This window comes from Calidris pugnax, unplaced genomic scaffold (genome assembly GCF_001431845.1).
Source record: "Calidris pugnax isolate Ruff unplaced genomic scaffold, ASM143184v1 scaffold44, whole genome shotgun sequence".
NCBI lineage: Eukaryota > Metazoa > Chordata > Aves > Charadriiformes > Scolopacidae > Calidris > Calidris pugnax.
The window spans coordinates 25,639,366-25,651,593 of NW_015094506.1; the positions used below are offsets into that span (position 1 = coordinate 25,639,366).

General features: G+C 42.2%; 1 protein-coding gene across 2 annotated transcripts in view; it reads left to right on the forward strand.

Moving 5' to 3' along the window:
- Nucleotides 1–8,655, forward strand: part of AMIGO2 (adhesion molecule with Ig-like domain 2) — a 9,025-nt gene extending 370 nt beyond the window's left edge. For both annotated transcript variants that reach the window (XM_014964292.1, XM_014964291.1), the window contains exon 2: nt 6,912–8,655. In XM_014964292.1, the coding sequence (XP_014819778.1) occupies nt 6,985–8,550 (1,566 nt within the window). In that variant the 5' untranslated portion in view covers nt 6,912–6,984 and the 3' untranslated portion in view covers nt 8,551–8,655. The remainder of the gene's footprint in view (nt 1–6,911) is intronic.
- Nucleotides 8,656–12,228: the final 3,573 nt, after the last annotated feature.

Consider the following 12,228-nt stretch of genomic DNA (forward strand, 5'->3'; position numbering starts at 1 on the left):
GATGAGAGGGGCCGCCGGAGCCAGGAGCAGCCGGGGGAGACCCGGTTCCTGCCTCCGCGGCGGAGGGGAGCGGGCCTGCCCGGGGAAGGCGGTCTGAGACCCCTCGGCGAGGGGTGGTGGGGCGAGGCGAGGGGAGGCGCGGTGGCTGTGGGTGCCCCCGGCCCCATACCGGCGTAGCCCGCCCGCCGCCGGGCTGGCCCAAAGTTTGCCCTCTGCCAGTCCCCCCGGTAGGGATCCGTGGGGCGGCAGTCCCCATCGGAAGGCTGCTAGGAGAACCCCCACCCCATCTTAGGCAAGAGGGTTTCTCTGAAATTTAGCCCGTCAGAGAAGCTTTCGGAGGCGGTGAGGATCCTACGCTGGGCAACTAAACTTTCGTAAGATCTGCCATTGCTTGGAGACTGGTTACTGATACTGTAACAGGCACTGCCTCTTATAATTGCATTTTTTTTTCTTAATTATTTGCTGATCTCCTTAGCAACTGAAGTAATTTGCAAGGTTTAAGCTCGGGTACAGCCTCATTTACAAAGTAACACAGCGAAAGGGACGCGTTGCTGTTTCGCTGATCCTAATTTCCCTTGTACTCTCTCAGCCGGGTAAAAGCTGCAGAGTGTTGACTTCATTGAGCTGGTACTGCCGTAGACAGACTGCTGATGATTAGTCCAACTCAGGCTCTGTAGTACGTCACCCAGTTGCTCATCTGTGTCTCAGTTTTCTTTAAGCCAAGTGAGTTATCATGGGTGCAAAAAAAATTTAAAGAAATAAAATAAATCTGTCTTCAGAGAAATTCAGTTTTTATTGAGGGATGAGTGGGAGAAAGTAGTTTTAGCTGGCTAAGGTTAGTAGGACAAGTTCATCTCTAATTCAGCACTATTGAGGTTGGGCCAGGCGCTGGCCAGAGAGACCACTCCACTTGCCAAACTGACCTCAGGATCAGTGTGCTGCAAAGGTGATGTAAAGCCATTTTTTTTTCATCACCGTGAGGTCCTGCATCACGCAGAGCTTAGCCCAGTTCAGGGATTTAGTCCAGTGTATCAAGACACCACCCAGATGTAGCTCACCAACAGTCTCTGCTGTCCAATCCATCATGTCACTAAATCTCATGGATTACGATGGTTGGGTAATCCAGATCTGCTCAGTCAGAAATGCTGAGCACAGCTGTCAGGCAGATTTGATGCAGAGAGTGCCTTTCCCCCTCAAGAGTGATAAAAGCACAGTAGAGCCTGGAGATTGGAGTGAGGTGGCCACTAAGGGGGTATTTTCTATGACGGCATCCCCCACATGTGCGCATAAGGAATGGAAGTTTATACAGACCTTGCTTGCAAGTGTAACATTTTAAAAGATTTATTATGTGGGATGCTGCTAGTCTGTTTGTAATTAATGGCTATGCCATGTACTTCAGCAGGATTCATAAAGTTAGGATTAAAAGCATGACTAATTGTACTTGTATAATATTGTTGTTATAAATTAATAAAACCCCATTCTAACAGTGTCTTTTTCTTCTGAGTTCATGAGGAAAGCTTTGTCAAAAGCCATGTCAAAAAAAAAAAAATGGCTGTGAGGAAACACTGCTAACACCTGAGCCATAACTGTTTCTTTCATGTCATGTCTTTTAGACTTAACTAATAAATCCCCAATTCATCTGACATGTTTACTGGTAAGAGGGGAGAGCAACTGTGTGGGCATTGGAAGTCAATGGGAAGGTGCAAAGGTGTGTGAGTGATTTGTGGTCTGGCGAGGCTGGGGGACAGAGGAGCCAGAGGAGAGAATCACAGGGGATGTGGCACAAAGGAAAGAGCTAGGAAATGTAGAAATGGTGTGGATCTTCTGGAGGGTTGACTCAGATCTGTAATATTTCATAGTGTTTCAGCTCCCTAGAGGCTCAGTAGTATATCTGCAGTAGTACAGGGAGGCTGTGTGCAAATATTTGCATTTTCACTATGCAGAAGCTGCCAGCCAGATGTGGGACTATTTGCAGCACCAATGTACAGGAAGATGTTATTCCTGCTGTAAAGCATTTATCCATCCTGTTTGTTTAATGCTGAAAAGACTAATGGTAGCATTTGCAGAGCACTCGGGTGACTTGTGATCTCCTGTCCAATTCACTGCTTAAATTAAGAGATGTGCCACATAAGGATTCTCAAATGAACTGGGAGAGATAGCTTGGTGTACAGGTTGCCCTGGAAGAAACAGTCATAAGCTTGAAGGTACTTACAGGAGAAGAGAAAGCTGGTGTAGAGATTATTAATGTAGCTTTAGTGGAAGAGAGAGCACTGAGAAAGTGGAAATGAGTGTTTAGGACATTAGTTGCAGTGATAACTGATGGTGAGGATATTTACAGTTGCCCAGCATTTCCCCTTTTCCATAAGTGGCTCTAGGTGTTCATTACTTTAAAAAAAAAAAAAAAAAAAAAAAAAAAAAACCAAAAGAAAAAAAAAAAAAAACAAACAAAAAGACCAAAAGACCCCAACAACCCAACAAACACTTGTATTAAAAAGATTAAATCCAGCATCCAAATCCTTAACTCCTCTCTAGGAGCTGATCTGTCAATTGAGCTGTTACTGATAACAGCGGATATTCCATGCTATATGAAGGTATGTCCTGCATTTCTTCTCTAACAGTGAAGAAGCATGCGTAGCATTACCGCACAGATGATTCATCTCAGGGAGTAGTGTGTTTTTGGCAGTGAACTTAAAATATCACATTTTAACACGACAAAAATATGATTTCTTTGAAAAAAAGTCAAGTACAAAACTCCCAGCCATGCCCTTCACTTTACTATAGATCAAAAAAGCTATTTACCCAGCTCATTCAGAAATAATGGTGAAGTACTTAGCCAGAGTCTGTTGGCACATGTTAGCAGATAGTATTTAATAGCAATAACTCTCTTGAGAAAATAGGCAATATTGAAGTTTGTGAAATAGTACATTTCTAAGACCTGAAGTAGTGGTTTTGGGTTACAATATGCCACTTTTTAATATGAGGCTAACTGTAGGCTTTGTTCTTCCTTGCCACCTAACATGTATACATTACTAACCTATATAATATAAAGTTATTTTCATGGAACCATAGAATGGTTTGGGTTGGAAGGGACCTTAAAGATCATCTAGTTCCCATTTCCCTGCCATAGGCAGAGACACCTCCCACTAGACCTCAAATTGTTGCTCAAAAATTGCTCAAATTTCTGAAAAATTTCAAATTTTGAAGAAGTTCAAATGATCACATAGGTTATAAATATTTATGTTGAGTGTGCTTGCCTTTACAGACCATCCTGTATAATTTATGCAGAAATTTTGGGGAACACAGGTTAAGAGTTGGGGGAGTTGCTACTCCCCCAAAGGCAAAGAACATGTTGGGAATGTAGACACTGCACTGTGAGCTGGACATGGCAAGGAAGGTTTCTACTTGTCAGGGTATTCTCAAAATAACCTTGTGTGGCCCATGGTACATTTAAGGTACCTGTAATTTGAATTTGCCTCACCAGACAAGGCAAGTTATCTGAAACAGTTCTCAGTAGGCAACTTCAATGAGCCTTGGAAATTCACAACCCAGTTTTCAGCCCTTGCAGAGTGTTTTTGCTCGGTAGAACTCAAAGGTATTATGCTGATTTACACCAGTCACTGATCTGACCTTGGGATTTGGTTGCAGACTAGCTCAGAGTACCTGGTGAGATAATTGTAGGTATGGACAGAAACAAATGTGCAAGGTTATTTAGGCTATTTAAACCTGGTAACCCTTCCAAAACCAAGCATTGACCTAGTATGTCCCATTTGGAATATCTCCAGGATCACAGTTATATTCAGCATAGGAGATGATTTTTGGAAGTGCCGTTCATCTTTTTGCAAGTGCAGTTACATTGAAAATCAGACTTCATAGGTTACAAACCCAGATATTTTACTGGGAAAGGCAACCTATGCAACAGTGGTTTGTCTCCCATCGTGTGGATGCTTTATAATTCACTTGTCACACACATGTTTTATGGTGTGCAGTTTTCAGATATCTCACTTCATGCAATATACTAACTGAACAAGCAGTTATTAAATTGTTTTTTTCATCTGTCAGGGTGTCTCCATTGTGCCTTATGTACTGCATGCCATAAAATCCACACTGAGTACAGATTTACTTCCTCATGGTCATTTCTATAATGCTTTCATAGGTCTAGCCCTCTAGAAGAATTTCTATCTGCTAATTGTTGCCATAAAAGTTTAGCTAGTTAGCTAGGAAAACCAACTAAGTTAGGTGCTTAGGACTAGTTAAAAAAATATTTCCTCTGGGTTCCTAACCTCCCACTGAAAACCCCATGCAGTTAGATTCTTCAGTAGGATCTAAAAGCCTAGAAAACATTATGAATCTTGACACTAAGCTTTTATTCTAATAAATTCATTTGTTTTTACAATATTCCTATAGTTGGTATCATGTTACTATATCCCTTTTAAAGACAGGGAAGCAAGAAGAAGCCTTTACAGTCATACATGCCAGCTAGACTGATAGCGTTTTGACTTTCATCTCAGCACTTCTTGAGATCAGTCCCTCCCAAACCTAATACAAAGAGGTTCCTTATTTTCTAACTCTCAAGGTGGGGACTGTATTATGTTCTTCTTTTTTTTAAAACATTCACTAGTTCTTATAATTTGCCTGATCTCACAAGAATTCTGTGGCAGAGTCTAGGATATGCTCTGCTTCTCAGGTACAGGCATTTACTTATTTCTTGATGTAATCACCCTTTCTTTTTCCTGTTCTTCCTCATATCCTGTGCATAGTGAGAAGAAAGGTTCTGGAGAAAAAATTAAGTACTCATGTAACTAAGGACTGTATATAAAATCTAAAATGGCACAGAAACCCCTAATTCTGACACTTTAATTTTTGAGCAATTGACTTGGCAGTCTTGCCATTCTCGTAATATAGTTTTTTGGGAATGCAAACACTTAAAGCAAATTTATGTATAAATTCTTGTGAAAGGTGAACTCTCCCATCCTGCTGCCTTCAAATATTTCTTCTTTTAATGGGTCATTAGAAGGTTCAGCTCTTTAGATTCATAGCACATCCTCTACCACTTGACTTAAGCATAGAAGATTTGTCAGCAGAAGACAGCAGCCTGCCAGATTGGCAGAGGGCTAGAGTCGAGGGGAATAAGGAACTGAGGAGGACTGGAAATTAGTGCAGTTCGCATTTATCAATTAATTACATAGATAATCTTAGAGTCATGAGTAGCAGATGCAAATTCTCCAGAGAAGTGTGTTCTAAGGTTCACGTCCTGAAACTCTTGCCTCTCTTCTGCTTAACCCTCTTGTTCTTTACACCATCCCCATCTGCTTTTTCAGTCTAAAATGCCTTGGCTGACTTCTGCACCCTCACTGCCTCCAAACTACCTCCTCCTCAGTTGCTTCATTAGTAATGATGATGATGATGCTCAATCAGCATCCTCCTTCCCTGGTTTTGTCCTTCCCTCCCTTCACATCTCTTATTGTCATTTTACCTCTCTCCCCTTCTTTGGCTGCTTCTGTGCTCTGCTGTCCTCCACCCTTTAGGTCTTGATTTTAATGTTCTTGTACTCAAGACTCATCCTTTCTTCATCCATCTTGCCTCATCAGAGAATACGACTTCTCCTTTTACTCCGCTTCTTTCCATTTGAGGTCACTGCTCTTTCCTCCTCCCCACTGCCCACTGGCAGTGTCCCAGCTCCTGGCTGTAGGCACCATCAGCAGCACAGAGCAGTGGTTGTGGGGTTTGTCCTGCTCAGATGCTGTACCAATGGGTGGGTGAGCTTGGAGGAATGAGTATGAGGTTAATATGTGGGAGCTGAATGCCACATTTGAGCTGTGAAGGGGTGGGAATAATCAATGCATAAGGATTCACCTGGGAATTTACTGACAAACTTTCAGCAGGTATCCAGGGAGAGCAAGAGTGAACAGAAATCTTTATTACCCTGCTATTGCTATATATGTGTCCATTTTGTTAGAAGAAGGCAAAAAGCATATCCCTTGGCACAAATCACTACCCAGCCAAATGTTATGTCTCTGCTTCAAACCATAGTGACACTAAAATATTCTCAGAAAAGAGAATATTTAGTTGGGTTTGTTCTTCCTATTTAAGCATGAGCAAAATATTTTTTTTCCTTTACTAAGTTTTGAGAAATGTCTGACTCATTCTTACTGAAAGTCCCCAAAACTTGTGCCTGTGGTAGGTACCAGGCATCGAAAATTTTCTCCTCAACAGTTATTTTGGCAAAGGTAGAAGTAGTAGAATACGAAATATTCCAATTGGACATCTTGAATAACTCTAAAAATAGGCTGTTGCTACCTGAACTATCAGTTACTGAATTAAAAAAAGGAAAAAAAAGAAAAGAAATAAATTTGTATGATGTTTAAAGCTAAGTACTCTGAGAAAATTATTTTCTTGAAAATGTGTGACATTTTCTGATTGGGAAGAAACACATGTTGAAACTGCTCCCCACTAGACAAGAAAATAGCATTTTTGGATGACCATTTTTCTTTCCTGTACCAGGATTTTTCTATCTGAGTTGGTTTGGAAACCAATAAGGGATGCCATAGCCCAGTCACGTCCTGCAGAGGGTTTTTTTTTCTTTTTTTTGATTCATTTTTGATTCTTTATTTTTTTAATGAACTGTCAAAAATTGTATTCCTTGGTCCAAGACTGAAGAACAGTTGCATTGGTTTTGAAGACAAAAGGTATATCTGTAGTGTGAATATTTACACATGGGTGCAGAATTTCATGTTTACATAAAAAACAATCTTAAGCTTACATCACCTAAGAACAACTAGATTTTATAATTAACCATATGAAACACTAAGTGTTAATTCCCAACATTTTTTCAAAAGGCATGTATAAGAAATCAGGCAGGGTATGAATCGTAAATGTTAACGTGCTGTACCTCTGTATCCCTCTTTTGACAGCGATTAGTGCAAAGCTAACGGCACGTATAACCTGCGGCAAGGAGCACGGGGAGACAGCTAAGAGGCAGTGACAATGTCTTTAAACTGGTGGGTGATTCCTACTCGACTTGGAGTTTTCAAAGCGAACTGCAAAGGGCTGGCATGCCTCTTGGTCTTCACGGTGAGCGTTTGTGGTAGTGCCCCAGGGATGTGTCCAACAGCCTGCATCTGTGCCAGTGATATCGTGAGCTGCACCAATAAGAACCTCTCTCGGGTGCCAGGAAATCTGTATAAAGGTATGAAAAGGCTGGATCTGAGTTATAATAGAATTGGGTTTTTGGAGCCTGAATGGGTCCCAGTGCTGTTTGAGAAACTGAACACTTTAATAATCAATCATAATAGCATTAGCAGCATTATCACTGGAAGCTTTTCCACAACCCCAAATCTGAAGTACCTAGACTTGTCCTCCAACAGCCTGAAGACACTGGGTGGCCCTGTGTTTCAGGAGCTGAAGGTGTTGGAGGTTCTCCTGCTGTACAACAATCAGATAACACAGATAGAGTCTTCAGCCTTCGGAGGATTGTACAAATTGCAGAAACTGTACTTAAGCTATAACTTCCTCTCACATTTCCCACTGGACTTGTACAGTGGAAAACATAAACTGACAGACCTTGTGCTGCTGGACATCTCCTTTAACCACATCCAGTCAATGCCTATTCAGCGCCTGAGTTCGGTGCCGGCCAAACATCTTAGTGGAATTTATCTTCATGGCAACCCATTTTATTGTGACTGTGTGCTGTACTCCATGCTAATCTTCTGGTATCAAAGGCACTTCGGCTCAGTGGTGGACTTCAAAAACGAATACACCTGCTTGTTGCGATCAGACTCAAGAGGTTACAACAAACTGCCTTTACTGCACGACAACTTTCTAAATTGCTCCGAAAGCACTGTCAACAGCTCTTTCCAAGCCTTTGGGTTTATTCACGATGCCCAGGTTGGCGAAAGGCTGATTGTACACTGTGACAGCAGAATCAGCGATGCGGGCACGCACTTTGTGTGGGTTAGTCCGGACAACAGATTGCTGGAGCCAGACAGGGAGACCGACAACTTTAGGGTGTTTCGTAACGGCAGCCTGGAGATAACAGATGCCCAGCTGGAGGACTCAGGGCTGTATTCCTGCATCGCAATAAATAAGAAAAGACTATTGAATGAAACCATAGAGGTTAGAATAAATGTTAGCAATTTCACGGTGAACAGGTCCCACGCTCATGAAGCATTTAATACAGCTTTTACCACCCTCGCTGCCTGTGTAGCCAGTATTGTTTTAGTACTGCTGTATCTCTATCTGACCCCCTGTCCGTGCCAATGTAAGGCGAAAAGGAAGAAGAGGAAGCTGAACCAAAGTGGTGCCCATTCATCCATACTGAGTTCCACACCACCCCAAGAGCTGCCAGCTGACGAGAAGAAGGCTAGCACAGGTAAACGGGTGGTTTTCCTGGAACCCGTGCATGAACCAAAACACGGTCAGAATGGGAAAGTAAAACTGTTCCCTAATGACAATATCATTGCTGAGAGTATCTTGAAAACTACTCGAACAAAATCCGACTCTGATTCTGTCAACTCCGTGTTCTCAGATACACCTTTTATGCCATCAACTTAGTTTGCTGCCTGTGTTTGTATTGTGCAGTTACGTTTCTGATTACCTCCTTCGCTTGTAGCAGCCATCAGGAAATATAAATAAAAGAGAGAAAATGTTTTAAAAAACTATCTGTTGTCAGTCCTTGACCTGTGTCTCCTTTCTCTGTGAGTACAGGGCCGTGTGATAGTGATATCTTGTTGGGGAAAAGCAAATAGGGTGTCATTAGTGTGAATGTCTTCAATACAAGCTTAGCCTTGGCTTTTACTCTCTGGTCCACACATAGCAATTTCTCATGCATGTTTAGAGGCGCTTTCAGTGCGTACAGCTGACTCTTCAGAGGCAGAAGCTGACCCCTATAAAACACTCTCAGTCGTGCTGATAACTCAGCTCCTCTGCAGCGAGCACAGAAGCGAACTCAGACAGCTACTGAGAAAAATGCCCAGGCTTCCTGCAGTTCCTTTAACAGGCTCATAAAATCTTTACAGTAAAATCACTAAGGGAAAAAAGTCATGAGTTCTCTTGGACTGATCAGAACAAAAGGATTAGATTTGCCACCAGTATGCCTAGCAGCACTGGATAAATGTTTATCGCCTTCAGCTGATAAAATCTTTGCCAATAATTTCTTGAAAACCTTAAATGGGGGGCATTGTACTCATTTCATTCAAAACTTAGTCATGGGATTACTCATGAGAAGTAGAGTGGCTATATTTGATTACAAATATTGACACATAATGAGAACAGGTAAAAGTTAATGTGTTACCTTTACAATTGCCTCAGTCAAGAAATGGAAGTTGTCAGTCATGAGGACTCAAGCTAATCAGCAGTAACTCATTAAGCTGCAATAACAGGATTGATTCCAATCAGTTGTCTTAACCTCTGCTGAATGTTAGCATTACATGTGGTGAGCAAGCCTGCCACCATCACCAGGGCTCCTGCTGCTTCTTAGGGCTGGGTGGCTTCTCTTCAGAAGTAACTTCATGAAACAGGGAAAATATTTCAATTAATCTTTTCAGTGGCACATGGTTCCAGCAGTTCCAATCTTTCATCCTAAAGATTTTTTTTAAAAGAGGTAATACAGTATTTGGACAAACTCGTGAAAAATATAGGAGACTTTACACTGTGAATTCGGAGAGCACAGTTTTTCTCTAGACTTGGCCCTTGTCTTGTATGTACTGTTTACTTGCTTGCCCAAATGTGTCATTGTCAAAGTTTATGAACCTGGCAAGACTGGCCTGGACTGCAAAGTGTTGTGTTATTGTAAGGAGAATAGTGTTCTATTTGCTATTTCTTTTTCTCTTATACTTGCCTTCTTTTTTTTTTTTTCTTTAAAGTTACTTATGTTTGGACTGGGCTGGACTTTGCCAATTTTCCTCACATTGATTAGTACTGACTTCAAAGGAGTTTTGCAAGGATTTACAGGTTACCAAAGAAGAGCAATTGGAACATATCTGTCTCATTATAACTTTGGGGAATATACTGAAAGGGTAAAGGATAAACAAATCAGAATCAAAGGGCTACATGGTAGGGCAACCATAATTTAATTTTGAGAGGCTTACTGTAACAGCTACTTGCCATTTTTTTGTGATTTATTCTGAGAGACATGTTGTCAAGCTAAAGCTTCTATCTGGCTGAGCCAAAGCTATCAACAATTGATTTGCTATGGAGAAATCCTGATGTAGCTAATTGTTTGAAAGCAAGCTATCCGGAAAACAGATTAGATCAGGAAACAGTGTTACTGTGATCTATGCAAATTATGTGGAATTAGGTAACTGCTGGAGATTTTAATTCAGATGTTCAGGGAACCAGAAGATGGAAATTCTTTTTCTAGGCAGAGGGTAATAAATATTAGGAGATGAAGATGACGTGGCGTTTGGGTCTTTTATTTGTCCATTTATCTGTGCAGATTTAAAAATGGCCTCTGCTATCAAGCAGGTTAGTGTCCTTTCATAAAGCTCTGTCCCCCTTTTGTATGTATACATGCAATAAACCAAAATCCTTATGTTTACATATAAGGTATGATGGCAAAACAGCAACAGTCTTTGTTAAAATCAGTGATTCAGTTGGTCATCTGTCAATTAGGCAAAGGCTTGACACTGTCTCTTTCTCAAAGATTCTCTTATGGAAAAGATTCAGGTAAGCCCCGTGACCTGCTGCTGTGCCATGCCCATGGTGGGTGTGTGTCCTCCGTTTTGGGCAAGGAGACGATCAGTAATTTGGGGCCAAAGGGCTGAAAGGGTGGTGAGGCAGAGCAAGGAACAGAGAGGCAAAAACTCCCATGGAAAGTTGTACAAATCAGTTGCATCTCTGGGCAGATATTATGCTCTGTTGTCCTACATGAGGTTAATTGACCCAGATTTCGTTGTTTACACAAAAACACTGCCGGTTAGTTCCAAATTGGACTGAAAAAGAAAACAGGCTGCTGTCGGTGCAGCTGGAGGCAGAGGTACACATCTCCTTAGCAGCCGCTTGCCGTTCGCAGTGCGAGCCGGTGATGCTGTGCATTGGACTAACCCTACATTTTAAAACTGCAGAGTAGCCCTAAATTAAAAACACAGAGATCCTGCAGCCTGCCTTCCACGGGGCTGCTGTCCTGCAGCACGAGTGTGGGGATTTGTGGGATCAGAGTAATGCTGCCAGGTGACTAGAGAAGCTGAGCGTTGCTCTAAACAGCAGGTATTTACTGTGACTATTAACTGGCTGTATTTTACTGTCTGCTTCAAAGTGCTCATAGTTGTAACTGTGATTTGGAACAAGGTGCTAAAACTGAAGCCTTGGAAGAAGCTGTTCCCTTGCTTGCTACTTCTTTATTACAGTCTCATGAATTCAGTAGGTGCAGTTTTAATAAAGATTTTTAAAGTCTTTACTGAATATTTACCATAAGCACTAACACCACAAATCTGCAGTCCCAGTCCTCTCCTTGGAAGGCTGTGGAAACCCAATGCAGCTGTTCCTCTTTTCCCACCACAACATAAGTCCTCTGAGGGCTGTGAGCAGGGAGCTGCCATCCAGCTCCACAGACACAAAGCACACTGAGATGGTTGCAAGGGCAGGAGAGGTGGCTCCCCAGATGCCACACCGGCACTTCCCCGTTACTCTGTCATGGATTTCATGTTGCTGTCTCCAGAAACTACCGAAGAGCTGAATGATATTTTTAATACCTTTTGCAAGGTGATGAGTGCTCTGGCACCAATCCAGCCGTGCTCTTAAAATGGGTTTGCAGCAAGACAGAGGTACCAACCCACTTGCAAGAAGCTTCTGGTTGGGCATGGGATCACTCACTGTCTCTGAAGCTACCCAGAATGAGATATTCCCCATGCAGCTCAGATAACCCCAGACAAGTTTTGCTCTCCCTTGTCTTCTTTGCAATACCTAAGACTGTGCCACATAAGGTCATAGACAGGGCTCTAAACTGTAGCTCAATACTGTGTCTTTTTGTGGTCCTCCTTTGAACCTGGGTCCTCCACCACTTCTATGGTGGTGAGTAGCTTTTCTCTTACTCAAGGGTCTGTTGCATCAGTTCCAGCTGCCTCACAGATCAAAAATAAAGGTAATGGCCACAAACAGCTCTGGGAGGTCATGTCCTTGCTTCTGTGTGTTTCCAGTACCACACATGCCTGCAAGGTATAAGCTTTTGTGGAGTGCATTAGAAACCGGTCATATGAGGCCACCATGAAACCTCTCAGGCCAGCCCTGAGCAAC